We start from the raw sequence: 27,950 nt of genomic DNA, 5'->3' as shown, positions 1-27,950 counted from the left end.
AGGACAATGAATGTAAATATGTTATATATTGTATACCACAATAATGATAAAAAAAACTTTCAGAGGTAAAAATATCTTTTTCTCACTTTAGAATAATTGAACACTAGACAATACGGATCATATCTTTGCCGTTTTCTATGTGTAACACTGTCAAAATTATTATACATGTTATTGACTTGATTTAATAATCCTGTGTTCAGAGATGGGCGAAAGATACCAAAAGGGACATTCAAACTGATAGATCAAAAATAAACTGACAACGCCATGGCTAAAAAAGAAAATGACAAACCGACAAACAATCGTACACAAAACACAACACAACTTAAATTAACTGAAACAATTCACACAGTGCTCATAAACATTTGTTTATATATTTATGTTTGCGGATCTCGACATATTTTAAATGTTTAACTAAAACAAATAAAGTGACCTTGCAGAAGATGTTTAAACTTTTGGGTTGAATTCAGAAATTAATGCGTGCCTTTATTATTGCGATTTTACAAAAAAAGGACAAGAATGCGAGTTTATTATTGTTATTTCAGAATAATCTTATCAGGTCTATGTTTTAGATATCAAAATGCTAGTTCTATTTATTGCGATACTCATCTTGTCACACACACACACACATAATCTTTCATGAGAAGTCAAAACTAATTTGCATACTTTGTTTTATAATGCACATCGACACAATATTGAACACACACATACTATAACACACCCTCTTTCATGACCCAACAATATGCTTTCGTTTAAATAAAATCAGATTAAACTTATTTTTGTGGATTAATATCTATTTCGTGTGTACCAATTTTCGTAGATTTTGGGAATTTTTTTTTCTCTCTCGTTTTTATGTGTTTTGTGGTATTGTGAAGAAGTCTGAACACATGCCTTTAGAATATTTGTATTTCGATGAATATTGAACTACTTGGTTTATCTTTACCCATGAAATCAACGAAAAATAGTATTTAACGAGTAATATTGAATCCACAGTAGTGCTCTCACATACAGGGGTTATAAAAACTTGGCCTCGGTAAAAGGTATTATACAATTTATAGGATATATCAATTAAACCATACCTAGTCATTCTAAAATGACTAAAAAATCTAAATGCAACAGTAGTATAGCCTACCGCTGTTCAAAAGTCATAAATCTAATTAGAGAAAACAAAGCCGGGTTACAAGCCAAAACCGAGGGAAAAACATCAACTATAAACATAGATCTAGGGAGTTAGATATATATAAAAAGTTAGTTTATAGGAATTCCTAATCATTCACAGTTTTTTTTGTAATACAAAGTTATGCCCGGACACATCTGTCTTATTGATTGTTTCCATAAGAAGGATTTTCAAATTCAGTTGAATTCTTCTGTTCATTATTTGACTTATTTCTCCTCCACATTATGCATGCCACAATTAAAGGAATCTGTAGTACTATAACTGCTATTATTATTCCAAAAATGCCGCCTGCACTGATACCTTTATGGGAAGAATCATCTTTTATTCCTAAAAGTATATTTGAACATTTGATAAAAGCAACACGAATTAGACAATGCTACGAATTATTACATACATTTCAATGGTTAGATTTGGAAATAACTTTCAAAGAACGTCTCGTCCCTCAAAATAAAAAAAGGTCACCGGCAGGTAGGTCTGTGTCAATTCGGTCTTTTGTGAATAGTTGTCTCATTGGCAATCATACCACATCTTCTTTTTTATATAAAGAACGTCTAGCCCTTTTCTAAAAAACAAATCATCGGAACATACTAAGACCTTGTTGATAAATATTTAATTTACACAATTTCACAAATAACACACGATGGTTTTGCAGTATATATTCTAGTACTGACGTTGTTTATTATCTTAATAGCGTGTTATAATATTCTTTTATTTGTTCTTTTGAATATTACTCTTACGGTTTAGTTTATGGTTCATAATATTCATTTGACATGGCTCGGTACTTATACATACCTTAGTTGTGTTATTTAGCTATGGTATATTTTTGGAATCTTGTCTTTTATATTAGTTTGTGAGATTCTTTTATAATTTGTCATTCGCATTTCGTATGAAAACAATAACAAACATATATTCCAAAGTATTTGCACATCATTTGCCTTCGAATTTACGGGCTAAATCGTTCCAGATACAGATGAATCCAGAAAATTGCATCAAAGCCAACGCAAAAGTGTTTTCACTTTCAAATCATTATAAAAAAAAACGTTCATCCTTAAACTTTATTATTGACCGAAAAACTGAATTGTTCAAAGGATAATATCAGAACAACTGATTTGCACATTATAATGTGTCACACAACGCAAATTTACATTTGTCGTAACAATTGCACCAATGAAACTTTATCTACGTAAAGTCAAAGTAGACTTGTTAATATCCAGTTTTCCATTTTGTTGGGTATTACTAATTTAGTATTGCTTTTTGTTTTTGTATTTTATGTATCTGTTCAAAAAATTTGATTGTCAATTTCGTAGCTCCCTTCTTTATAACTGTGGAATGGAGATCAATCACTTTTTTAAGATCATTTTTATCAATGCTGATGTATGTTTTGTGTCTGTATTGCTATAATCCCAATTGGTGTTTGGTTGTTGTACAATAACAAATTAATTTGAAATAATGATCATTGATGTCTGGCTCAAATGATATTAAAATAGTATAGATTTGTCATGGTAAACTTGCAAATCTAACGATGTAGGTTGTGTTTATCTAAATGCGTCATAAGACAATAACAATCAAAACCAAGGAGTAAACAAATACTCACAAAACCAAGTACATTTACATAAACAGTTATAAATAATAATTCAGAAACAACACGAACTCCACTAAAACAGGGAGTAAATCAGGTGCTCCGGAAGGGTAAGCATTTCCTGCACCGTAGACGTATACATAAAGCATTCTTAATTCCCACTAATAAACAGTTCCAAATCCAAAAAGGCCCAAGTGATACACGGATCATGTGTCAACGCGACACTCAATAATAAAGTATAGTAAATTTACGAACCGGATCCCGATGGTCCTGAAAGTTTGTGCATCGTCGTAACGATAGCATCAGCAGTTTTCCCAAGGAAATTGATATTTTCATCGGTCAGCATAACTTGCAAGTTATCACATTCATGATGATAACATTGTATCATATCACCCCGAAAATTGGCTACAAAAACAAATGAAATGATAAATTTTACATTTTACATGTTCTTAACACAACTTTTCAATGTTAATTATTTTCAAATTGAATAAAAATTAACACCTTCAAAATTTCATAGCATGACTCAAATGCTAATTAGCCATCTAAAATAATAAGAGTCCTTATTTTTAATTTGGTATTTCATACATGTTATATACATAGTCGATTCTGAGGACATATGATAGGTATTTTAGCTAACAATCATAACAAATTAAAGGTAATACAAAATATATTTTAAATTATTTCTACAATAAAACATTACCTGAGTCCGTCAACCAGATGGCTGGTAATCCTTTCTCATTTAGATCACTTTCCCAAAAGTTCCCATGATCACTACGTATGAAGTTAATCATGACATCTTGTAGGTAAGATGGTATTTCACTAAACTTTGTAAACGTTAGAGGAAGAGATTCAATTTCATATTGCGGTTTCCCCAGCTCTCTCCAAGACGTTAGAAATTCTTCAGCTAAGTATGAATCGTTAGTTGGTTTTCGGTATATCAAATTAAGAAAGTCTCCTTGAAAATTGTCAGAAGATATACTTGCATAGGCTTTTGGAAATGCTGCTTGAAACTGAAAAATAGTTAGATTAAGTAATACTGCATAATATAAATAAAGGCAACAGTAGTATGTTCGAAAGTGATAAATCGTTTGAGAGAAAACAAATCTGGGTTACAAATTAAAACTGAGATAAACACATCGACTATGAGAGGAAAACTACAAAACAAAAGAAACACTGAAGTGCAACAAAAACAAAAACGACAATGCAACACACACAGAAACGAACTATAAGATAACAACTGCCATTTTCCTGACTCGGGTTCAGGACATTTTAAGAAAAAAGGTGGAATGAACCTGGTTTGCGGCTAGCTAAACCTCGCGCTTTAATGGCAATGTTAAATATAACACTATAAATAAATACAACATTAGTATACCGCTGTTCGAAGTTCATAAATCAATTGAGAAAACAAAAATCCGGGTTACAAACTAAAACTTAGGGAAACACATTAAATATAAGAGGAGAACTACGATACAACAGAAACAACATTTAAATGTACACACACACAGAAACGAACTATGATATTACTATGGCCATTTTGCTGACTTGGAACAGGGCATTTTAAGAAACAAAAATGGTGGGATGAATCTGGTTTTGTGGCATTCCAAATCTCCCGCTTTTATAGCAATGTTAGATATAACATTAAATGATAACATTACATGACAGGAAAAAAATACAAATAAATGGGAGAACATATAGGACAGAGAAACATACGAATAATAGCTAACAAACTGTACTAGATTTATAAACGACTACATGACTGGACTACACATAAATGCAAGAACATCACGGACACAGAAATAAACAATAAAAAATTACAATAGAAAATTTCGACATGCTAATAGTTACAAAGGTACCAGTCTTATTAAACGGTTATTAAAATATATTCAATAAAACAAGTAATATTTTGTTTCGTAAATTGCATTTAGGCTCGTTTGAGTTGTTTGACGTTTTTCATGTCGATGCCTTTTTATAGCTGATTATACCGTTTTAGATATTCTTATTGTAGAAGGCCGAACGATGAAATTCAATTGCCTATAACCACGTCATTTGAACATCAGTGGGTAGTTGTATAATTGGGAATCACGCCAATGTTTCTTATTTTTATATGTATACAAAAAAAGTAAAATCACAAAAATACTGAACTTAGAGGAAAATCAATTCGGAAAGTCCATAATCACATCGCAAAATCAAATAACAAAATGCATCAAAAACGAATGGACAAGAACTGTAATATTCCTGACAAATGTAGAAAATGGTTATATAAAATTAATATGCTGTAAATGTACTGTTACTACTGAATCTGAATAATACCAACTTTGAAACTGTAAGTTTCAGTCTATTTTAGTATTATCTATCCATAAAACTCTTCTTTATTTATTTGCCAAAGGATACTGACACGAAAGCTCAATTTTATTTAGACTGCTTAGTTTTAATATGAATTGATAAATAGCATAATAAAAGGTTGGCAACAATCAAAGTTGAAATATTTAGCTGAAGTCGATTGTCAGTGTATTAAAACTGAGCAAACAGCAGTAAGGGTTCGGTCATTTTAACAGTACAATGTTATCTATTACGAAAGACGTATCCATGTTGTCAAAATTTTGTAATGCAAAATGTATAGATAGCCTTTTACAACAGTCTCGATTGTTGAACATATGGATGCTTCCAGAGAACATTTGTTCTTCCTTGATTACCATTACAGCTGTAGTATAATGATCATTTATATGAAAGAGGGACGAAAGATACCAAAGGGATAGTCAAACTCATAAATCCAAAATACATGTACCAAGTCAGGAATATGACAGTGGTTTTTGCATTCGTTTGATGTGTGTGTTGCGTTTCGGTGTTGTGTCGTTGTTCTCCTCTTATATTTAATGCGTTTCCCTCGGTTTTAGTTTGTTACCCCATTTTGTTTTTTGTCCATGGATTTATGAGTTTTGAACAGCGGTATACTGCTGTTGCCTTTATTTGTGCTATTGATTTCGCCATTTGCTTTAGAAATTTCCTCGGAGTATGGCATTTTCTTTTCTATTTTCTAGTTCTATTATTGCTCAAATTAGTCTGTTTCACGGCCGTTATTGAAATTCTTGATAATACCTGTGATTGATATTTGTATATTCCGAAGATTTTACGGACGGGGACCAACCTATGCTCATATGTACATTTTTGTTGAAATGAATATTAGAGAAGGGTCACATGTTTGATAAATATAGTGCGCAATTTATTACAAACAACAGATATCACCCTTCTCGCTCTCCTACATGTCCTTCCGCCCATCCGTAAGTATAAAAAAAAATCGGTATGATAACCAATGAGACAACTCTTCACAGGAGACCAAATGACACAGTTATAAATTACAAAATATCACCGCACGATATTCAACATTGTGTGAAACCAAGATGGAAAGTCGGGTATAAAAGACACATAAATGACAAATGTAAAACAAATCAATAGAGACTTTTAACGGTATAATGTATGTACAAAGATAATAACAATCGAAACCAAGGAGTAAACAAAGACTCACAAAACCAAAGGACATTTACATCAACAGTTATAAATAATAATTAAGAAACAACACGAACTCCACTAAAAACCGGGAGTGAAATCAGGTGCTCCGGAAGGGTAATAATTTCCTGTACCGTATACGGCACCGTCGTGTTATTTCTTTGCTCAGTTCGGTCATGATGGAAGGTTATTATGACTGAGGAAGAATATCAGATATGATTTCTGATACACTTTTGTCATAATGGCCAATCAGCTCATGATGGCGACCGTAAATTTTCTTGAGTGATGACCTTAAATTGATTGATTCATAGCCCTGTCGTGGCAACTTTTGAGATAGCAGTATTCCTCGTTCAACAAAATCAACGTAGTTTGAGCTAGCTCTAGAGTAACGTATCAATTGAGACACATATACTCCATATGCTGGTAACGAAAAACAAATATGTTACAAATCAAGAAACGGAAACCACTTAATTACAGGCTCATGAACAGTCTGGCTTTTGGTAGCACTCCAAAGTTACAAAATGAAAATAAAATTGAACCACAAAATGTTTAATCATCTTCTATTCCTAGCTTTTCAATACATTAATGGAACTGTTTGTGACATACATGTGCATATGTATGTGATCAATATTTTCCATAGATTTGATTTTGGTGAAATATTATTACTTTTTTGTGTATCCATGTCAACATTTCTGCATTTATTTACCATACAATTTTGTAAAAAAAGAGGGATGAAAATGTCACATATTCCCCCAAAATTTGGTTTAAACTAGTTTTTCAATGCTTTTGAGAGATATCTTTTCTGAAACTGTTGACATTACTTTACCAAGTGATCGAATACAAAATGTCTATCTTTCGCCTTATTTTTTCGTAAAATTTAAGCATAAATTCGAGCGACAAAAAAGTTGGAAAAAATATTACAATAATTGCCAGACCAATGCTTGGTACGGATTTGAAAATACGGACTGTCATACAGAAAACAGGATATTATGACATACATTACATAATTTTGATCTTCCTATGAACCCACTATGAAGGCTTTTTTAATTTTCAGCTATCCAAAAATGAATTTCATTGCACAGCTCTTGTATTTGAAAAATAAATCCACAGGAACCAAAATTCGAAACTACACATCTAACTGCGGAGTGCTACCTTCATCCTCCTATATTATAAGACGGTCTTGCAACCTATTCAAAAGGTCTAACCTTGAGTAAACGTCTCTGTAGATTAAGAGGTTTTGAAAACGCAAAAATATTAATACCAAATATACACAACTTTAATTTATAAAGATTGTCAGGGTATTTTACTTCATTCGCCTCCCATTCTTTCTTTTCTGAATAATTCATTTACTTTCGGCAAGTTCCTTTAAATCCATCAGTGTTCAAAATATTTGAAAATATTACTATTTATTTCTAAAGGAATAAATTTAATGGAATGCTCTTTCCATAAGGATTAAAATGAAATGGTCCATAATGATATTTTCAAAGGGACATCTGTAATAAGAAACATTTATCTATTGATAGCAGAGATACTATTATGTAGTTTATGAATGAAATACCAGTTTACCGCTGTTCAAAAGTCATAAATCATGAGAAAAATCAAAGCAGGGTTACAACCTAAAACCGAGGAAATACGCCAACTATAGTGGGAAACAACGGAATAACAGAAACATCAAAGTTCAACATCAGAAACCCCGAAGTGCAACAACAGAACCCCCAAAGTGCAACAACAGAACACCCAGAGTGCAACAAAAACAAACACACAATTTAATAAATGCATAGGCAAGTTAATTTTTTCCATCACCTGTGTGGTTTAAATCGATACCTGTATCAAAAGTGTATTTGGTCAACCTAAGTTAAAATTTCGGTGTTATTCAATGGGATTTAATATCGTGTAAGGGTAATTGATATAGTTTACCTGGGGTATAATATCTGGTGGAATCATCTGAGATCTGGCCGAGGTGTTATATTCCATCATAGTGTCCAATATAATTACACCATGCATTCCTGTCGGTATATTATTGCCATAATTTATACGTAACCATGCAGGTAGCCATTTCTGGACAAAATGTCTGCTTCCAGCCAATGGCATATGAGGAAGTTTGCAACTTGGCGATGGGTCACAATCTGCGATAAAAAAGAAATGCAATTTTATTCTAACAATTACCTTAAACATTGCAGTACGTATGTGTAACTTATTATATTTCTACCTTTCTACTAAATTACTTGACATTATGAAATAATTCGTTTTCGTGTTCTCATAAGATGTAATTTCGTAAATTTTAGCCTGGGAAACATGATTTATTCATTGATTGAAGTTTTTGACCTTGTAATTTATGATCGGTGCTTTGTTTCTTTTATGTACATTAGATGATTATAGTTATTTGTGCCCTTATGTACAGATGTTTACATTTTGCTGTTAATCTGCTGTTAAGGGTAAGGGAAGGACTGTAGGGGTATACACATGTTGGACCCGCCTTAATTGAGAACACCTGTAAAAAACCAAGAGCCTGATTTGCAGTAGTTTTTGTTTGAATCTGTCTAACATATTAGTTTTCCGTTTATTGTTTCAGCATAAACCAGTCATTGTTTTTTCACATTTTCTCGTTTAAATTGTTTAATTTTTTATCCTCCTGAGGCCTTTAATAGCTTAGTATGGCATTTTGCTAACTGTTGAATGCCTTTTGATGAACTATTATATAGATATAGGAAGATGTGGTGTGAGTGCCAATGAGACAAATCTCCATCCATATAACAATATACAAAAAAAAGTAAATATAGAGTTCAGATATAGACTACATTTGCCATATTTAGCACAACTTTTTGAAATTTTGAGACTTCAATGTTTTTCAACTTTGTACTTGTTCTGGTTTCAACAATTTTGAACTGAGCGATACTTATGAGTCTTACGTAGACGAAACGCGTGTCTGGTGTATCAAATTATAAGCCTGATACATTTGATAACTAAAGTTGCTTCATAGCATTTGGTCACTAATAGACTGTTATCTCAATAGCGATCATGCAATATCTCCTTATTTTATATAGGTGAATATCAATAGTTTTGTTACCTCTTTGTAACAGACCGAAACAGAACCAAAATCCTGAGTTAAACTTAAGCACTGAAGAGGTGGTTAATGAATAGTGTGACCTATACATTCAGCTAACTGTACTAACTTATAAAAAAAGAAGATGTGGTATAATTGTCAATAAGATAACATTCCACAAGAGACCAAATGACACCGAAATTAACAACTATAGGTCACTGTACAGCCTTCAAATTGGAGCAAAGCACATACCACATAGTCAGCTATAAAATTAAGCCGTTCTACCGATGATGACTTTGACAAAATTATTATCTTATAATGTGCCTAAGTAAATTCAAACAACTTGTTGAAATTTCACGGTTTGCTTTTATTTTGCAAGAATTGATTCAAATTTCATATAGTTTTTTCCCAATAAAATACTATTATGATACTTCTACTAAAAAAAAACCTAAACTTAAATGAAGAAATACACATAAGGAGTCTGTAAATATTAGACTTGTGTTTATCCATTTGATAGGTGCTTTGAGACAAAAGACTGTAATGTTGTTAATACTATTTGCTACTGATATGTGATTCATAATGTCCTGCTGTAGAATAAGAGAGAGAACTCTTTAAAACTAGAAAATCCTATATAACATAGATTTAAGTTAATTTAGACTATTAAAAAAAAGAAAATAAACATACATCCATCTTCTTCCAAATCAAACGCTACAAAAATCATTGTATTTTCCCTTTTGACACCATTCCTATTCCTATCAGTCAATTGTCTGACAACTTCCAACATGGCTGCAACTCCTGCTCCATTATCATCAACTCCTGTGGAACATAAAGAGTTTTACATGTGTATTTGAACGTTGGTCAAACCGTCGTTTCAGCTCTATGCGTTTGTTCTTAGCACACGTAACTAAATTATCTAATTGAACAGGAATCATTTTTAAATATCGTTGTCAAACAATTTGAATTAATATTAAAACTTAACTCGTTTTATTCAAGGAAAGGAGACCAAAGAGGTAGGGCCAATTTCCCTTAAATTATTTTACACCATTTAGGAAATTCAAAACTTCAATTTTAACAGGTTTTGACTAAATTTGAGTATGTATCCAAACTTGTATTATAATGACATTCTTAATAAATACAAATTTTTAGTGAAAGATAAAGTTTGTCTGTATTTATTTTTGTATGTATTTTTTTTTTACATCAACAATGTTCTTGGCTTTTTTTTAATCACGCAATGCATCCATCAGACATTTTAAAGATGTAAAAATAAAGTATAATTTAAGATATTGGGTATTCTCTTTCTAAAACAAAGAATATGTGATAGAATCATAAGGAATATGTCTTTGATACATATTCATAACCATAGGAATAACAACAGGAAAATGTTTAGCTGACAACATGGATTGTTTAGATATGACTTATACACTGTTTAAGTTTATATCAATGTACTATTTTATTGTTTATTTATGTATTTCTCTGTCCTGAATTATATGCATGTGTACTGTATTCCTGTCATGTAATGTTGTCATATAAGTGGTATATGTAATATGACATAAAAACGCGAGGTTTGGCCAGGTTCAACCATTTTTTCTTAAAATATCCTGTAGAAAGTCCGGAAAATGGCAGTTGTTGTCTTGTAGTTCGTTTCTATGTGTGTTGCATTGTCGTTTGTTTGTTGTTGCACTTCAAGGTTTCCGTTGTTTAATATCATTTTATGATTTTTATGATTTTAAGACTTTTGAACAGCGGTAAACTATTGTTGCCTTTATTTACAATCAAGTTCTAATCAAGTGTGGCGGTATCATCGTTTTGTTGACATACAATCGTTACCTTTGGTTTCGTTAACTGTATCATAATGTGCACCTAGTCCAATAATCCGGTCTTTTGCTGTTCCAAAGTTAATGCCTCTTGATATACCAATAACTGATTGGAAATAATCCTAGAAACATGCACGTTTAATTACTTAATATTTATATTTAGAAAAATGCAAACAACTTTTTCGTTACGTGACGCGATATTGAGATCGATATTGTTTTACCTTTAACATATGTCTAGTTTAGGGGAGGGTTTGATGCTTGCAAACATTTTAAAACCCGCCACATTCTGTATATGCCTGTGCAAGACAGGGGCATGTAATTGAGTCTTTTTCGTTTGATATTTTAAATCATCTTTGTTTTTGTTTATTGATTTGTAGACAAATCGGGTAGGTAGGTCTCTCGTATGAATTGTTTCACATTTGTCATTGCGGTGCCTGTTGTAGCTGACAATGCGGTATTGGCTGTCTTCATTGTCGAAGGCCGTACGCTGACCTACGGAGGTTGATATATATGTCATCTTGTCTCTTGTGATGAGTTTTGTAATTTCCAATGATACCATATCGTCATGTTTTAATATATGCTATAAATAAATCATGGTGTAAACCTTTCAATATTTTGTGTCGTTTGATTGAAAACTTATTTGCGTTTAATCTTCATCTCATTTTATCCAAAAATACATAATTTTGTAATATGTGACGTATAATAGATAGATTACATTCTTTTTCATATTTTATTTCATTTTATTTAAAGAGAGCTTAAGATTTTAGCTTAACTTAACTTTTAGATATACAGATTTTGTAGTCGAATACTATATTGTATGTATGAATACTTTACACTAAAATTTTCAATGATAATTATTTAATAACTCAGTCACAAAAGACACACAGTTTTGATTGTGCTGAAGAATACACGCGTGTAAGAGATTTAAATTCTAATAGCTATGCATTCTTTCTATATAAGTATAATATTTTAGTATATTGACTTGGTTTTTAATAAATGTTCTTGTGTTTTGAGGATCATATTTCTAAACCGATTGCTATTATATCTTAAAGTTTTCAAGGTCATTTTCATACAATAATTTTAGAAACAAGATTATAAAGGTTTGGGTCAGTAGTACAGATACAATTGCAATTGTTATCAAGAATATTTGAACACAAACACTATTTTGTATTTGTTTGGTAAATCATCGGTAAAGCACCTTACATGTATGCGATTTTTGCAAGAATAGAGTTTCCATATCTAAACATGTAGTACAAAAACGATAATCTATAATCCATACGTTTTTGCCTTTTATGCGGCATAAAGACACATACCTCAAATCTTCAAACCTTTATATTATAACTTACAATTCTTGATACAGAAGACTCATTGAATGTATGATATTGCGTTCGAAGTCCATATCTTAAGAATTCTCGAAAAATATATTCTTTGGCTGCATATTTATAGTCTTTGTATTTAGGATCGTGATGTCTGGTATTAGAAAAATAATTCCGAATCGATGTCTTCATATACTGTGTATCAGCAGATTTTACACAATACACTGTAATATAATATTTATATCAGAGTTATATGCTGAATGTAGAAGAACAGATGATATATTTTATTCAATATTCTATACACATATGCCTCATGTAGTTTTAAATTTTACTTGAAATTCAAACAGGTGTTTAAAATGAAATACAACTACTAACCATCAATTCCTCATAACTGAATAAGTATTACTGTCTTTGACTTACTTTGCACGATACAAATTTCACAAATGAAAAACAACAACCACCCAAACGCCAATATATTATGTTTAATTTAAGTTGTTAAGCTGTCATTGTTTTTTGTACATAACAAATCTAAAAATTTCTAGCGGAAGTATTTCAAAGGAAAGTTAACCTTAATCCTGTCAACAGAAGGCGTATCCAAATGTTAAGATTTCAGCGTTCGTGAAGACGATAAATCAAGATACAAGCATTCCAAAGAGTTTATTTTATAGAAGTTACGGTTATTTTCTTATTATTTTAAAATAAAACCAAAATGACGTGTTTGATATGCTTTTTCTTTTGGCTGTTGCATGTTATTTCCGCTTTCCGTATCTTTAACTCGCCATTTCTATAAAGATTCCATTTAAAAATGTATTCTACTTCCATTTTCTTGTCAGACATTTGTAATTAGGGTACACATATACTTTTATTTCTATTATTTACTAAAAAAATCATTTACTACAATCGCTTTACAATGCACAAAAGAAATCAATTATACAAGTACACATGTATATAAAAGAAGAATAAAAACTAGAAAAAAAACCTAGAGAATTTGAAAAGAAAAGCAACCTAAACCATCTATGTGTCAATGTATCAATATATGTGATTATTACTGGGATTATTGGGCAACGATAACGTTAAAACTATTGTTATTTGAAGAGGACAATTATCTCTTTTTTTAAATATATTATCTGTTATTAACGCGATATTTTAATCATGAATCCTTAAAAAGATATTGTATTGCTTGTGACGCTCTATTTAAATATCAACAAACAATCGCTTATTTTAGCGTCTGCAAAATATTCAGAAAATATGTCTGTTTAATCTTTTTGTAACAACTTAACTTGAAATCTTTTATATTGAGACAACATATAGTTAATATATACACAAACTATAAATTCTAGACAGTTAATGGCATCTTTATAATGCTGAAGAAGGAATGCAGTGGGAAAATCAGCATTCGAAAACTACACGTTTTGTTTAAAATCATTGATAAGACAGAACACATCTGATAGGTTTATATCAATTTTTTTTTCACTTTTAAAGTCATATGATATGCTGACCCATATGTAAACATGTTTGAAGGCATATTTATCCTCCTAAATGATGTTTAAATATTTTTTTTTATTGATAATGTAATATAACATACACACAATAAATTTTATCTACAAAAAATGTATTGGAATACAAAAAATAAAAAAGTCAATTTTAGTAAGCATAAATTTTTGACTCTTTTTACATTAAATGAATAATACTTACAGTTTAACAAGAACATAAATACATAATAGAAAAATACTGAAGTCACCATTCTAAGGATATTTATAACAAGCCAAAAATGTGTCTAAGCGTGTCCAAACTATTTAAAAATAGGTTTCAAAATTGTTATTTGACCTTGTAGATATCAATTTCTGATTTTCAGAAAACCGATTTAAATTGCGATTGATTTAAATGTATTGTGCATAAAAGGGAAATGGTATGTATATATACTATGTCATGCGTTTGAATTTACCATTCTACAACGTTTTGTAAAAATTCCTGTAAAAATCTTTTTTATCTGGGTAAAACTCATAAACATTTCCGGACGTTAAGATACCATGCATGTAATATACATAATGAGAAGATGTGGTATGATTGCCTATGGCACTATTTTCCACTATTGACATAGAAGTACAATGGATAACTGGCTTTCAATATTTTTGTAAATATTAGTCCTTCATATACTCCGTTCCCCCTCCCAAAAAAGGTGGGGAAATGAAACCTAGCCAAATAAGAAGAATACAGACATCGTTGTAAAAAAGGAGAATAAATACATAAAACAATTTCAGACCAAAACACATACAATTTTATTTATGCACCATTGATGAGTCTTATGTAGACGAAACACGTGTTTGACGTTCTAAATTATAATAATTGTATACTTGATGATTTGCATTAAAGCCTGACTTGATAAATGACTTGGTACTAAATGATCACAAGAATTAAATAATTGGTAAATTCATAAATATAAAAGAAACGAAAGATTGTGCATACAATCAAAAAAAGGATATATAAAAGACGAGTATCAGTGGGATGATGAACGTGAAAGAAAAGTCTTATTTTATGGGCAAAATATAAATACCCATATAAAAGAGGAATAACAGCACCGTATTGAAGAGCTAAAAACTTCCACTTGACGGGGACAAAACTAAGAGTCGAGCCCAAAAAAGAGAAATTTGTGATCGATAAATCCCCATTATCAAACGGTTTTGTAAAATAAAGCTCGTGTACTTCGTTTGGGAAAATCGTTAGTTTTTACGAAAATTTAACGTTTTGTAAAAAGTTAATTTATAATCATGACCATATCAAGAATAATTTTAGTCAACACAAAAGTGCAGACATAAACAGATTTGAAAGCATAATCTTCCTACTACAATGTTGTTTAGACATTTTTTTTTTATTGATAACGTAATATAACAAGCACACAATAAACCAAACTTGCATTATAACTACCGAAAAATGTACAAATAAAATCAGCTTCTATTAGCAATAAATTTTCATAAAAAAATATACGTTTTAAATTTTGCATGTCAGATATATGTTTCGTCTACACAAGACATATCAGTGACGATCGAACTAAAAATTTAGAAAGGCCAAAAAAAATACAAAATCTTAGAGCATTCGGCGCAAATATTACGAAACGTTTTTTTATATTACAAAATTAATTTATTCCTAATGTAGCAAATCCTTAGTTTATTGAACATTCAACAGTGGCTTATAATTATGATCATAGTAATCATACCAATGATAATTATTGTCACGACATAGGTGCTGACTACAAGGCTGGTGATAACATCGGAAACGGGAAAACTTCCTCCAGCAGAGGCACCTAGAATCGACAACTGCGATTGTCAACCCATAAGTCCACTGCAGGCATCATTCCATCAAAAGTAACATAACATTCATATAATCCATTAGTCCACTACAGGCATCATTCCATCGAAAGTAACATAACATTCATATAATCCATTAGTCCACTACAGGCATCATTCCATCAAAAGTAACATAACATTCATATAATCCATTAGTCCACTACAGGCATCATTCCATCGAAAGTGACATAACATTCATATAATCCATTAGTCCACTACAGGCATCATTCCATCGAAAGTAACATAACATTCATATAATCCATTAGTCCACTACAGGCATCATTCCATCAAAAGTAACATAACATTCATATAATCCATTAGTCCACTACAGGCATCATTCCATCAAAAGTGACATAACATTCATATAATCCATTAGTCCACTACAGACATCATTCCATCAAAAGTAATATAACATTCATATAATCCATTAGTCCACTGCAGGCATCATTCCATCGAAAGTAACATAACATTCATATAATCCATTAGTCCACTACAGGCATCATTCCATAGAAAGTAACATAACATTCATATAATCCATTAGTCCACTACAGGCATCATTCCATCGAAAGTAACATAACATTCATATAATCCATGAGTCCACTACAGGCATCATTCCATCGAAAGTAACATAACATTCATATAATCCATGAGGCCACTACAGGCATCATTCCATCGAAAGTAACATTACATTCATATAATCCATTAGTCCACTACAGGCATCATTCCATCGAAAGTAACATAACATTCATATAATCCATAAGTCCACTACAGGCATCATTCCATCGAAAGTAACATAACATTCATATAATCCATTAGTCCACTACAGGCATCATTCCATCAAAAGTAACATTACATTCATATAATCCATTAGTCCACTACAGGCATCATTCCATCAAAAGTAACATTACATTCATATAATCCATTAGTCCACTACAGGTATCATTCCATCGAAAGTAACATAACATTCATATAATCCATTAGTCCACTACAGGCATCATTCCATCAAAAGTAACATAACATTCATATAATCCATTAGTCCACTACAGGCATCATTCCATCGAAAGTAACATAACATTCATATAATCCATTAGTCCACTACAGGCATCATTCCATCCAAAGTAACATAACATCCATATAATCCATAAGTCCACTACAGGCATCATTCCATCGAAAGTAACATAACATTCATATAATCCATTAGTCCACTACAGGCATCATTCCATCAAAAGTAACATTACATTCATATAATCCATTAGTCCACTACAGGCATCATTCCATCGAAAGTAACATAACATTCATATAATCCATTAGTCCACTACAGGCATCATTCCATCAAAAGTAACATTACATTCATATAATCCATTAGTCCACTACAGGCATCATTCCATCAAAAGTAACATTACATTCATATAATCCATTAGTCTACTACAGGCATCATTCCATCGAAAGTAAAATAACATTCATATAATCCATAAAACCACTACAGGCATCATTCCATCGAAAGTAACATAACATTCATATAATCCATTAGTCCACTACAGGCATCATTCCATCGAAAGTAACATAACATTCATATAATCCATCAGTTCACTACAGGCATCATTCCATCGAAAGAAACATAACATTCATATAATCCATTAGTCCACTACAGGCATCATTCCATCAAAAGTAACATAACATTCATATAATCCATTAGTCCACTACAGGCATCATTCCATCAAAAGTAACATTACATTCATATAATCCATTAGTCCACTACAGGCATCATTCCATCAAAAGTAACATAACATTCATATAATCCATTAGTCCACTACAGGCATCATTCCATCAAAAGTAACATAACATTCATATAATCCATTAGTCCACTACAGGCATCATTCCATCGAAAGTAACATAACATTCATATAATCCATAAGTCCACTACATGCATCATTCCATCGAAAGTAACATAACATTCATATAATCCATTAGTCCACTGCAGGCATCATTCCATCAAAAGTGACATTACATTCATATAATCCATTAGTCCACTTCAGGCATCATTCCATCGAAAGTAACATAACATTCATATAATCCATTAGTCCACTACAGGCATCATTCCATCAAAAGTAACATTACATTCATATAATCCATTAGTCCACTACAGGCATCATTCCATCGAAAGTAACATAACATTCATATAATCCATAAGTCCACTACATGCATCATTCCATCGAAAGAAACATAACATTCATATAATCCATAAGTCCACTACAGGCATCATTCCATCAAAAGTAACATAACATTCATATAATCCATTAGTCCACTACAGGCATCATTCCATCGAAAGTAACATAACATTCATATAATCCATAAGTCCACTACAGGCATCATTCCATCAAAAGTAACATAACATTCATATAATCCATTAGTCCACTACAGGCATCATTCCATCAAAAGTAACATTACATTCATATAATCCATTAGTCCACTACAGGCATCATTCCATCAAAAGTAACATAACATTCATATAATCCATTAGTCCACTACAGGCATCATTCCATCAAAAGTGACATCACATTCATATAATCCATCAGTTCACTATAACATTAACGACAAATGCCACTCAGTGCAAAATGTGCTTCATGAAATACTACATACGATTATATCGTCGGGATTATCTTTAGTATGTCATATACGCCATATTCTTCTAATTTTACGGTTGGTTTCTTTTTAATTGGGTTTGAGATGTTTAGCGAAATGTCCAAACCACCCAACCTTTACTGAAGTGGATAGTCATGGAATTGACTAACCGAATGAAATATTCATTGGTCAGAGTATTCAGATAATGTTAAGATCAAAATCATTGTTTGAAACAAATATTCATGTACTAGTTTTATTTTTTACGTTTTATTTTCATGTTCAAAAGATGACATACATATAGTATCATAAAACTTTACAGTGCAAACTTGACGTATTAATGCAGTGAATGTTAGTTAAGTTTGAGAAATTTTCTGGAAATAGTCCTAAATGTTGAAAATAAATATAGGTTAGATTAATATTACCTCGTACTTTACCGATATTGCTACTTTCAATATCAAATGAACGTTTTTAACATACACAAATCATAAGGAGACATTTATATCTATTTACAGTCTTTAAAACCGTTTCTTTTTAGACCAGTCTATTTAGTATAATAGTTGATTTATAACATTTTACATGCAGGTTCAATGCCTTGAAAATGAAACCAATTAAATATGATTTTAACCAAATAATAAAAATGTCACCTTACAGTTATTTTTGATAATCTTGTTTGATGCGGATAGTCGTTGACAAAGGTTGTTGTAAATCTTTTCATCTTGACTTTATGGGTACGTGTTATCGTTTTTATAACTATATTGTAATGTTTTTATGAATATATTGTGTCTACATGATTGTGTTCTTATTACGTCTTTTAATTATATCAATATAAGATTGTGAATTTCAAGGATTCACCAGCACTGATTAGTTTGATGAGAAAGGGATGTTTTAAGCATTATAGTTTTCTGGTCGACTTCTATTTCATTTTTCTTCTCTTCGCCTTACTTATTTATATTTTGCTTTTTTCGTTATGCATTTTGTTGTTAGTTGAGATCACTGAATTTATATTTATAGAATCTCTTAAGTTTAAGATCTTGAGCAGTCCTGATTAGTAATGAGCATCCAAATTCCATTCAATTTTGTAGTTACTAGTAGCTATAAAACTAGGTTACATCCACCATAATTCTACAATAGGAAATTAGCTTTTGATTTTGCCATATGATTAAGTACTTTACGTTTTGATATTTCCTCGGATTTCGGCATGTGTTGTTATTTTACTATTTATGAAGAAATTTGATGTTATACATTTCATTCGATTCAGTAATTATACTGAATCAGCTAGCGGACGCTTTTTTTCATAAATAACAAAGCTTATTATCAGGTCGTGACGTCATTTGAAATGTAATAGCGTTGTCGGTGATTTAGAGACAGTTTTACTTACGCGCCAAACGTTAACACTACTTTTAACGTCGTTTCCATTCACATTGTTAACGTCATCATATCTTCTGTTAATGTTGTGCTATTGTTATGTATCATGTTACTATATTGAGTTGAGATTATACGATCAAACGAACCAGACGTTGTTTTACTGCCTGTCTAGACTTTTAGTTAACCCATCCGTCACATTGGTGCTGTGACCACAGGATATAATGACAAAAAAGAAAGCCATTAGAGTGGGCCATCGAGGAGCCGCTAGGAGATTATTTTCAAAGATTGAAGAGGAATTAGAGAAAGAAACAACACAACGCGAGGAAATAGAAAGCCTATGTGAAACCTTGAAGAAGAAGAGGGATATTCTTTCGGAACTTGATAATGAAATATTAGAGGAGATTGCAGAAGAAAACATGAAAGCAGCGATAGAAGACTTAGATCGGTATGTTTTAGATATAGAACGAATTTTGACAAAAGAACGCAATTCATCAAGTTCAAAACAGAAAAATAAATCAAATGAAACTAGCTCTAATCAGAACTTAAATCCAAATGCAGCAGATTTTGTATTTATCAACTCCACATCTACATGTAATACTCCACATCCCATGCAGAATAATGATATGCAATACAGATCGTCAATGAGCGCAACAAATTCTAGCATCTACCACAAGCTACCAAAATTGAATCTACCATATTTTAATGGCAATTTGTTAAACTGGCAACCTTTCTGGGATGCGTATCAATCAACAATACACGATAACCAAAAATTAACAGACGTGCAGAAATTTACTATCAAGCAGTATCAATACTGAGAGAGAGGTTTGGTCAGAACAACAAAATCACGAACGCATATATTCAAAATTTAATTGATTTATCCGCACCGAGGTCAAACGCAGACAGTTTGAGAAACTTTTCCGACAGAATTGAGTGTAGCATACGCGGATTAGAATCGTGAGGAATAAACGAGAGTACATTTAGAGCCATTCTTACGCCTATAATATACAATAAAGTGCCGTCTGATGTACGAAAAAACATAACCCGAAACCGCGGAAACGACGACTGGGACATCGAATCATTGAGAACAGCAATAAAGAGGGAAGGATGCGTACAGGTCGCAGGACAATCTACAGGTCCAAGTAATGAAGATTTAGAAATTTTACCGACCGCTTCATTTATTGCCGAAACATTTCCCGGAAAGAGCAGAAAACAGTCACGTAAGAAATATTTATTTTGTGAAGAATCCCATCATCCAAATACATACAAAATCGTGAAAGATATTGAGAAACGAATTGAAATTGTCAAGCGAAAAAAGATATGTTTTAACTGTTTCGGAAGTCATAAAGTAGCTGAATGTAAGTCTGAATTTAAATGCCGCCAGTGCGGAAAGAGACATCACACGAGTATACATGTACAAGTACATAACACAGAACCAAAGAGCTTGACCGAAAACCAGTAAAGTACACAAAGGACCGTAGCACATACCGCCGTAGAGGAAACACCATTGGAGCTAACCACATCCTTGCATTCTACTGTTACTGCACATACAGATGTTTTACTCCAGTTTGGTCCGAAAATCGACCGATCATGGCAAATATTTTACTTGACGAGGGAGCACAGAACTCATTCATAACTGAAGATTTAGCTAGAAAATTAGAAATTGAGTCCACCGAAAAGATTGCATTGAAAATATCGGGATTTTGGAGGAAACGAAGGACAAGTTCGTCATCTTGATAGAGCAAACATAGCCATTGAAACAGTTGATAATCAAAGAATAGAAATAGAAGTTATAAGTGTACCGAAAATTGCCGCTCCTATTCGGACAAAATCACAAAAGGAAAACAAAGCACTGCCATACTTACGTGGTTTACGACTCGCACATCCGATATGCGCAGAAGACAAGTTTAACATATCTTTATTGATAGGCGCAGACTATTACTGGTCAATAGTTGAAGACGGAATAATAAGAGGAAAAGGACCGACCGCAGTAAAGTCGAGAATTGGTTATCTCTTGTCGGGACCCGTACTTACTAAGAACGGAAGTACTTCAAAACAGTCATCAATGATGAATATTTTGACTGATCACAGAGCCGTTGTTTGCGACTTGGAAAAGTTTTGGAACTTAGAATCGTTGGGGTTTTCAGGAAGCGATAATATTAAAAGTCAGTCTGAAGTTGTAAGAGAATACGGAGAAAAGTCTATTATTACTAGAAAATGGAAAGTACACAGCTAAGTTACCATGGAAACCAGACTTTCTCCCACTGCCGCATAACTTGGAATTGGTTAAACAGAGGACTGGAAGCTTTATTAGACGTCTAGCAAACAAACCTGATTTACTTAAAATGTACGGAGATATCATAATGGAGCAGGAGAGACGACATTTTATTGAAAAGGTTGAGGAAACAAAACTTCCTACCGATCGACCCGTACACTATATCCCACATCACCCCGTTGCCAAGGAATCATATACTACGCCAATACGCATTGTTTATGATTGTAGCTGCAAAGATGGAAGAGATAATCCAAGTCTTAATTAATGCTTAGAATCACACCCACCTGTTATGAATGACATTACGGGAATACTTATGAGATTTCGCGCTAAGAAATATGCTACAACATCAGAGTTAGAAATGGCATTTCTACAAATACAGCTCGACGAGAAAGACCGAGATGCAACGAGGTTCTTATGGCTTAGGGATCATACAAACACACCAAGTCCGCTAATTACATATCGCTTCAAGTCCGTACTTTTCGGAGCTACATGTTCGCCATTCATCTTGAGCGCCACACTTCTCAAGCACTTTAAGGAAAATCCGGGGAATCTTTCAGATACACTTGAAAATGGTTTATATGTGGACAACATTTTAACTAGATTTGATAACGAAAAAAGCGTAATAGATTATTACAGGAGATCGAGAGAATTACTTACGAAAGGCGGATTCAACCTACGCTCTTGGAATTCAAACAGTCCAAAATTACAAAAAAATCGCTAGCAGAGAACAAACCTTAGACAAAGATGAGCTTACTAAAATTCTTGGTATGCAATGGAACGCTAAATCGGACAAGCTGTGTTATCAAAGTAACACGTTCGAGATGGACAAAAAAGGAAAACTGACTAAACGATATATTTTACGGCAATCATCCAAGATTTTCGATCCGTTAGGACTATTAAGCCCTGTTACTGTAAAAGCGAAAATCTTTATGCAATCACTTTGGAAGCTAAATTTGGAGTGGGACGAAATATTACCAGAAGATATCCAATCAAAATGAATATTAATTTCACGAGATCTAGCATCGAGCTTAGAAATAGAGATTCATCGAAGTACTTAGACACAAAACGAGAATAACAGAAATTTACCAACTCTTCGTGTATTTACCGATGCTTCAACTCATGCGTGCGGCGCATGCGCGTACATCATGTATGACAGAAAACCAACAATAGTAATGGCAAAGAATCGAGTTGCGCCTATCAAGACTATAACTTTACCAAAACTAGAGCTTATGGGGGCTGTAATTGGAGCAAGACTTGCTGATCATATCTGCAAAAACTTTCCAGAAACTTTCAGTGAAATACAATTTTGGAGTGATAGTCAAATCGTACTAAAAAGTAAAATCACAAAAATACTGAACTCACTGATAGAGGAAAATCAATTAGGAAAGTCCATAATCACATGGCAAAATCAAATAACAAAACGCATCAAAAACGAATGGACAAGAACTGTCATATTCCTGACTTGGTACAGGCATATTCAAATGTAGAAAATGGTGGATTAAACCTGGTTCTATAGCGCTAATCCTCTCACTTGAATAACAGTCTCATCAAATTCCGTTATATTTACATGATGCGTTAAATAAACAGTCACAATTAATAAAATAGTCAAAATATGGGTACATCAGTCATCATCGTATAACAATTTTAAAAGGGGACAATTTAACCGAACACAAAAGCATCTTCTATCTACGAACACAATAATTTATTTGAGTGTCTGACGTCAGAAAATTTTATACGTCACATAAATTTGGCGTTCAATGTGCATACAAACAGTTTTAAAATTTACATAGGCAATGTAAGCATACAGTTGGCTTGCATCCGTAAAACCACAGAGACAATTTATCAGAAATAGAATTGAAGAAATTAAAAGTTTGTGTGGAGATAATGTATGAAAATACTGCCCTACAAAAGACAACCCCGCAGATCTGCTTACACGTGGTATAACATCTGAAGAACTGCAACAGAATGAAATATGGTTTAGTGAACCTTAAACAGCAAAGGAGAATTGCCGACATGGAACGGAAACAATGTAACGTCTAGTGTATGTACAACAATGTCGGGGAACGAAGACAAAATTGAAACTATGGAGAATAGTCAAAATGTATTTACTGGTATAGGAGAAATCATAGATATCGAACGGTACAATTCTTATAGAAAATTAACCCGCATTACCGCATATGTAATGAATTCGCAACAAACTGCAGAGCAACAGAAACCGAACGAAAGAAAGATTTGTTACAAAGTGATGAAATTGAAAATGCAAAATGCCTATGGATAAGATATACACAAGGTAAAATATATAGTGACGAAATAAATTGTATAGATAATTCTACAAAACGTAAAACACTTGTGCGACAATTAAAGCTCTTTCTAGACGAAAAGCAATTATAACGATGTGGTGGCCGCCGAATAGACAATGCGACAGTAGGAGAAACAGTCAAGTTTCCATATCTGTTACCGGCAAAGGACCGTCTTACACATTTGATAGTGTTAGAAGCACATGAGAACACACTACATTCAGGTATAAATATCACTCTAGCATACATACAACAAACATTTTGGATTCCGAAATTAAGACAGTGCGTGAAATCTATATTGTCAAAATGTGTAACGTGCCGAAAAGTAATCGGAAAATCTTATCCCGCACCAGAAATTCCATCATTACCAAAAGAGAGAGTTCAAGATGCCACACCCTTTAGCATCACCGGTTTAGACTTCACAGGTACGCTAACGACAAGAAACAGACACAACGGAGAATCGAAGGTTTACATTTGCCTATTTACATGTGCTGTCACTCGAGCAGTACATTTGGAATTAGTTTACGATCTCAGCGAAGAATCTTTTTTATTGTGTTTCCGGAGATTTGTAAGTCGACGATCAGTGCCGAAAATAATGATGTCAGATAATGCGCTAACATTTAAAGCCGCTTCAAACGAAATTTCACGACTTTGCAATTCTAGAAAAGTTAAAGAAAATATTCAGAATTATGACATTGAATGGAAATTCATCCCAAATAGAGCTCTATGATTCGGGGGCATGTGGGAAAGAATGATTGGCTTAACAAAAAAATCACTTAAGAAAGTGCTATGACATGCACATGTCAACGATGAGACTCTAATGACTGTATTAACAGAGATCGAAGTCACACTCAAAGATCGACCAGTAACGTTTATTTCAACAGATATCAGAGATCCGGAATCGCTTACACCTTCCCATCTAATACATGGACGAAGAATAACAACTTTACCGTATGTATCGTTAAATAGTGCTATTGACAATCTAAATGTTTGTGAATTAACACACACAAACCTGAACAATCAAGCGATACGAAAAAGACAATTGATTGAGAACTTCTGGACAAGATGGAAAGGAGAATACCTTACTTCATTGCGAGAATATCACCAAAGAGCTGGAGTCGACGTTCGGAAGATTGAAGAAGGCGATGTCGTTCAGATACACGACGAATAAAAGCGCATGCATTGGAAACTTGGAGTTGTTCGGGACACTATTAAAGGCAAAGACGGCTTAGTACGCGTCGCAATTGTGCGTACCAAATCAGTAATTACAAATCGACCAGTGACGACACTCTACCCATTAAAAGTCAACAGCATGGACTATTATCTGAGACGAAGTGAACGAAAAATCTAACGTGTGTGAACAGACTTGTTAATTTTTCTTATTTGTGAAAAGACTGTAAATTCAAAGAGTTTTTTACGTAATTAAATAATTTAAACCTTTTTTTAATTATTTGTGAGATCAATCTATCTTTGTTCTTTCCGCATGCCACTACATATCGCAGCTAATGGACATTGATCTGGTGGCCCCGAGTATGTCGGTGATTTAGAGACAGTTTTACTTACGCGTCAAACGTTAACACTACTTTTAACGCCGTTTCCATTCACATTGTTAACGTCATCATATCTTCTGTTAACGTTGTGCTATTGTTATGTATCATGTTACTATATTGAGTTGAGATTATACGATCAAACGAACCAGACGTTGTTTTACTGCCTGTCTAGACTTTTAGTTAACCCATCCGTCACAAGTTTGATACATTTACAATTTGTGTACTTTTTAATACTTTTCCGACATAATCACGATACTTATTTTACAATAAACCACTAAAATAAAAGAGTGGTGACAGATACCAGCGGGACATTCAAATTCATAGATAGAAAATAAACAAACAACGCCATGGCTAAAAAAGAAAAAAAAGACAAACAGATAACTAATAGTACACATGACACAACATAGATAAATGACAACCTACCATTACGAACCCCGCCATCAACTGGAGGGTGATCTCAGATACTCCGGACGGGTAAGCAGATCCTACTCAACATGTGTCACTCGTCGTGTTGCTCCAAATCCGGTCAATAGTCTTTTTCGGTAGATCATATAAGTGAAAAGGATACGAGACTTTAGTTACAACATGATACACATATAATCCGATATCATCTGTGAAACGAATATTCCGTAAGGGTCAATAAACTCGTGATAGCGTCCGTATAATTTACGAAGGAATGGTTTCAACTTCACCATTTGTAATTCTTGGTTTTTTAGCTTCCGTGTAAGCAACAACCCTCTACCAATTAAATCATGATAGAAAATAAAAGCCCGGAAATATCGTATCAATTTGGAGACCAATATTCCGTATGCAGGCGCTGCTGGAATGTTGCTACATAGAATTGGAAAGTTCACAATTTAGAAGCTTAAATCATCTCTTTTGTCGTAAAGGTTTTTATTCAACCAATCATCATTGTCAATTTCTAGATGTAAGTCAAGATATGAGGCAGACTAAACAGTATATGTTGTATCCTTTATCTCTTGTTTGATGTGATAGATGCGTTCAACATAGTCACACAATTTTAAAATGTGTAGAGTTAAAACATCATCTTTATAGCGGAAAGTAAGGAAAAAGGATACTGCTAACCTCTTTTCTTAATACCAAAGAGGTTCCTGTATAAAAGATACATCATAAGAATAAAGGAATAAGTCGGCAAGAAGAGGAGCACATTTAGTTCCCATAGGAATGTCGATAGCTTGTCGAAACACACGTCTCCTTAACGTAACAAATATGTTGTCAATCAAGAAATAAAGCATCTTGAAATGTCAGTTTCAGAGAATTAGAGTGACTTTTTACAAAGTAGGATTGATCCTTCCCTTAGACAAGATACTTTTATTTTTGTTAACCATTCTTTCAATTTAGTTTTTAGTTAGGACTGGGGAAGATTTGTGTAAAGATGAAATGAGTCTTAGATTGTATATACTCTAAAAGATCTTTGTGATGTTTAAGTATCCACATCTGATTCACGCCACGCGAGAATAGGCAGTTTGACAATAAATTTGAAGGCCGGTTTTGTTTGCTGCGAATTAAAGGCAACAGTAGTATACCGCTGGTAAAAAGTAATCAATCGATTGCGAGAGGAAAAAGTCAGTTTTAGTTTGTAACACCGTGTTACAAACTAAAACTGAGGGAAACACATCCAATATAAGAGGAATATAAAGGCAACAGTAGTTTACCTCTGTTCAAAACTCATAAATCCATAGACAAAAAACAAAATCGGGGTAACAAACTAAAACTGAGGGAAACACATCCAATAAAAGAGGAAAAACGAAACAACAGAAACACAAAAATGCAAAAAAAATAGATAAAAAAATAAATAAAACGACAATTCAACACACACCGAAACGAACTATAAGATAAAATGATGTTAAAATTAAGAAAATGGTTTCATTGAGCACTTGGAAAAAACCTCTAAGTTCACCGGTAGAAATTTGTCTGCACCGCATGCGCATTTCAACAATAAGGTAGGGCAAACACCCGCCAATAAACAGAGCTTTCAATCCCTATTTCTGATTGTAGCAACTTCGTCTATTCTACGCATTACAATAGTTATCAAAGGTACCAGGATTA

General features: G+C 32.8%; 2 protein-coding genes across 2 annotated transcripts; one reads left to right on the top strand and one right to left on the bottom strand.

Annotated features, from left to right (window-relative positions):
* Nucleotides 1-57: 57 nt before the first annotated feature.
* On the bottom strand, nt 58-14,251 carry LOC134720668 (uncharacterized). The gene is made up of 8 exons (XM_063583070.1): nt 14,126-14,251; nt 12,461-12,654; nt 11,128-11,236; nt 9,985-10,116; nt 8,175-8,383; nt 3,454-3,763; nt 3,009-3,158; nt 58-1,501 (listed from the first exon to the last, which is right to left on the bottom strand). Exons 1-8 carry the CDS (start codon nt 14,172-14,174, stop codon nt 1,317-1,319), a joined length of 1,338 nt encoding a protein of 445 aa, XP_063439140.1. The 5' UTR covers nt 14,175-14,251; the 3' UTR covers nt 58-1,316.
* Nucleotides 14,252-19,982: 5,731 nt separating this feature from the next.
* On the top strand, nt 19,983-20,576 carry LOC134722294 (uncharacterized). The gene has a single exon (XM_063585904.1). It carries the CDS (start codon nt 19,983-19,985, stop codon nt 20,574-20,576), a length of 594 nt encoding a protein of 197 aa, XP_063441974.1.
* The last annotated feature ends 7,374 nt before the right edge of the window (nt 20,577-27,950 follow it).

This window comes from Mytilus trossulus, chromosome 6 (genome assembly GCF_036588685.1).
Source record: "Mytilus trossulus isolate FHL-02 chromosome 6, PNRI_Mtr1.1.1.hap1, whole genome shotgun sequence".
In the NCBI taxonomy this organism is placed as follows: Eukaryota; Metazoa; Mollusca; class Bivalvia; order Mytilida; family Mytilidae; genus Mytilus; species Mytilus trossulus.
Note: the sequence above shows the minus strand (reverse complement) of the source record. Positions and strands in the feature narration are given on the sequence as shown.

Coding starts and splice junctions, on each gene's coding strand:
- LOC134720668 (XM_063583070.1), bottom strand. CDS start 14,174: ATGGTGACTTCAGTATTTTTCTATTATGTATTTATGTTCTTGTTAAAC. Junction 3,764..8,174: donor CACCAGATATTATACCCCAG/GTAAACTATATC, acceptor ACTATTTTTCAG/TTTCAAGCAGCATTTCCAAA. Junction 1,502..3,008: donor TTCAGGACCATCGGGATCCG/GTTCGTAAATTT, acceptor ATATACTTTTAG/GAATAAAAGATGATTCTTCC.
- LOC134722294 (XM_063585904.1), top strand. CDS start 19,983: ATGACAAAAAAGAAAGCCATTAGAGTGGGCCATCGAGGAGCCGCTAGG.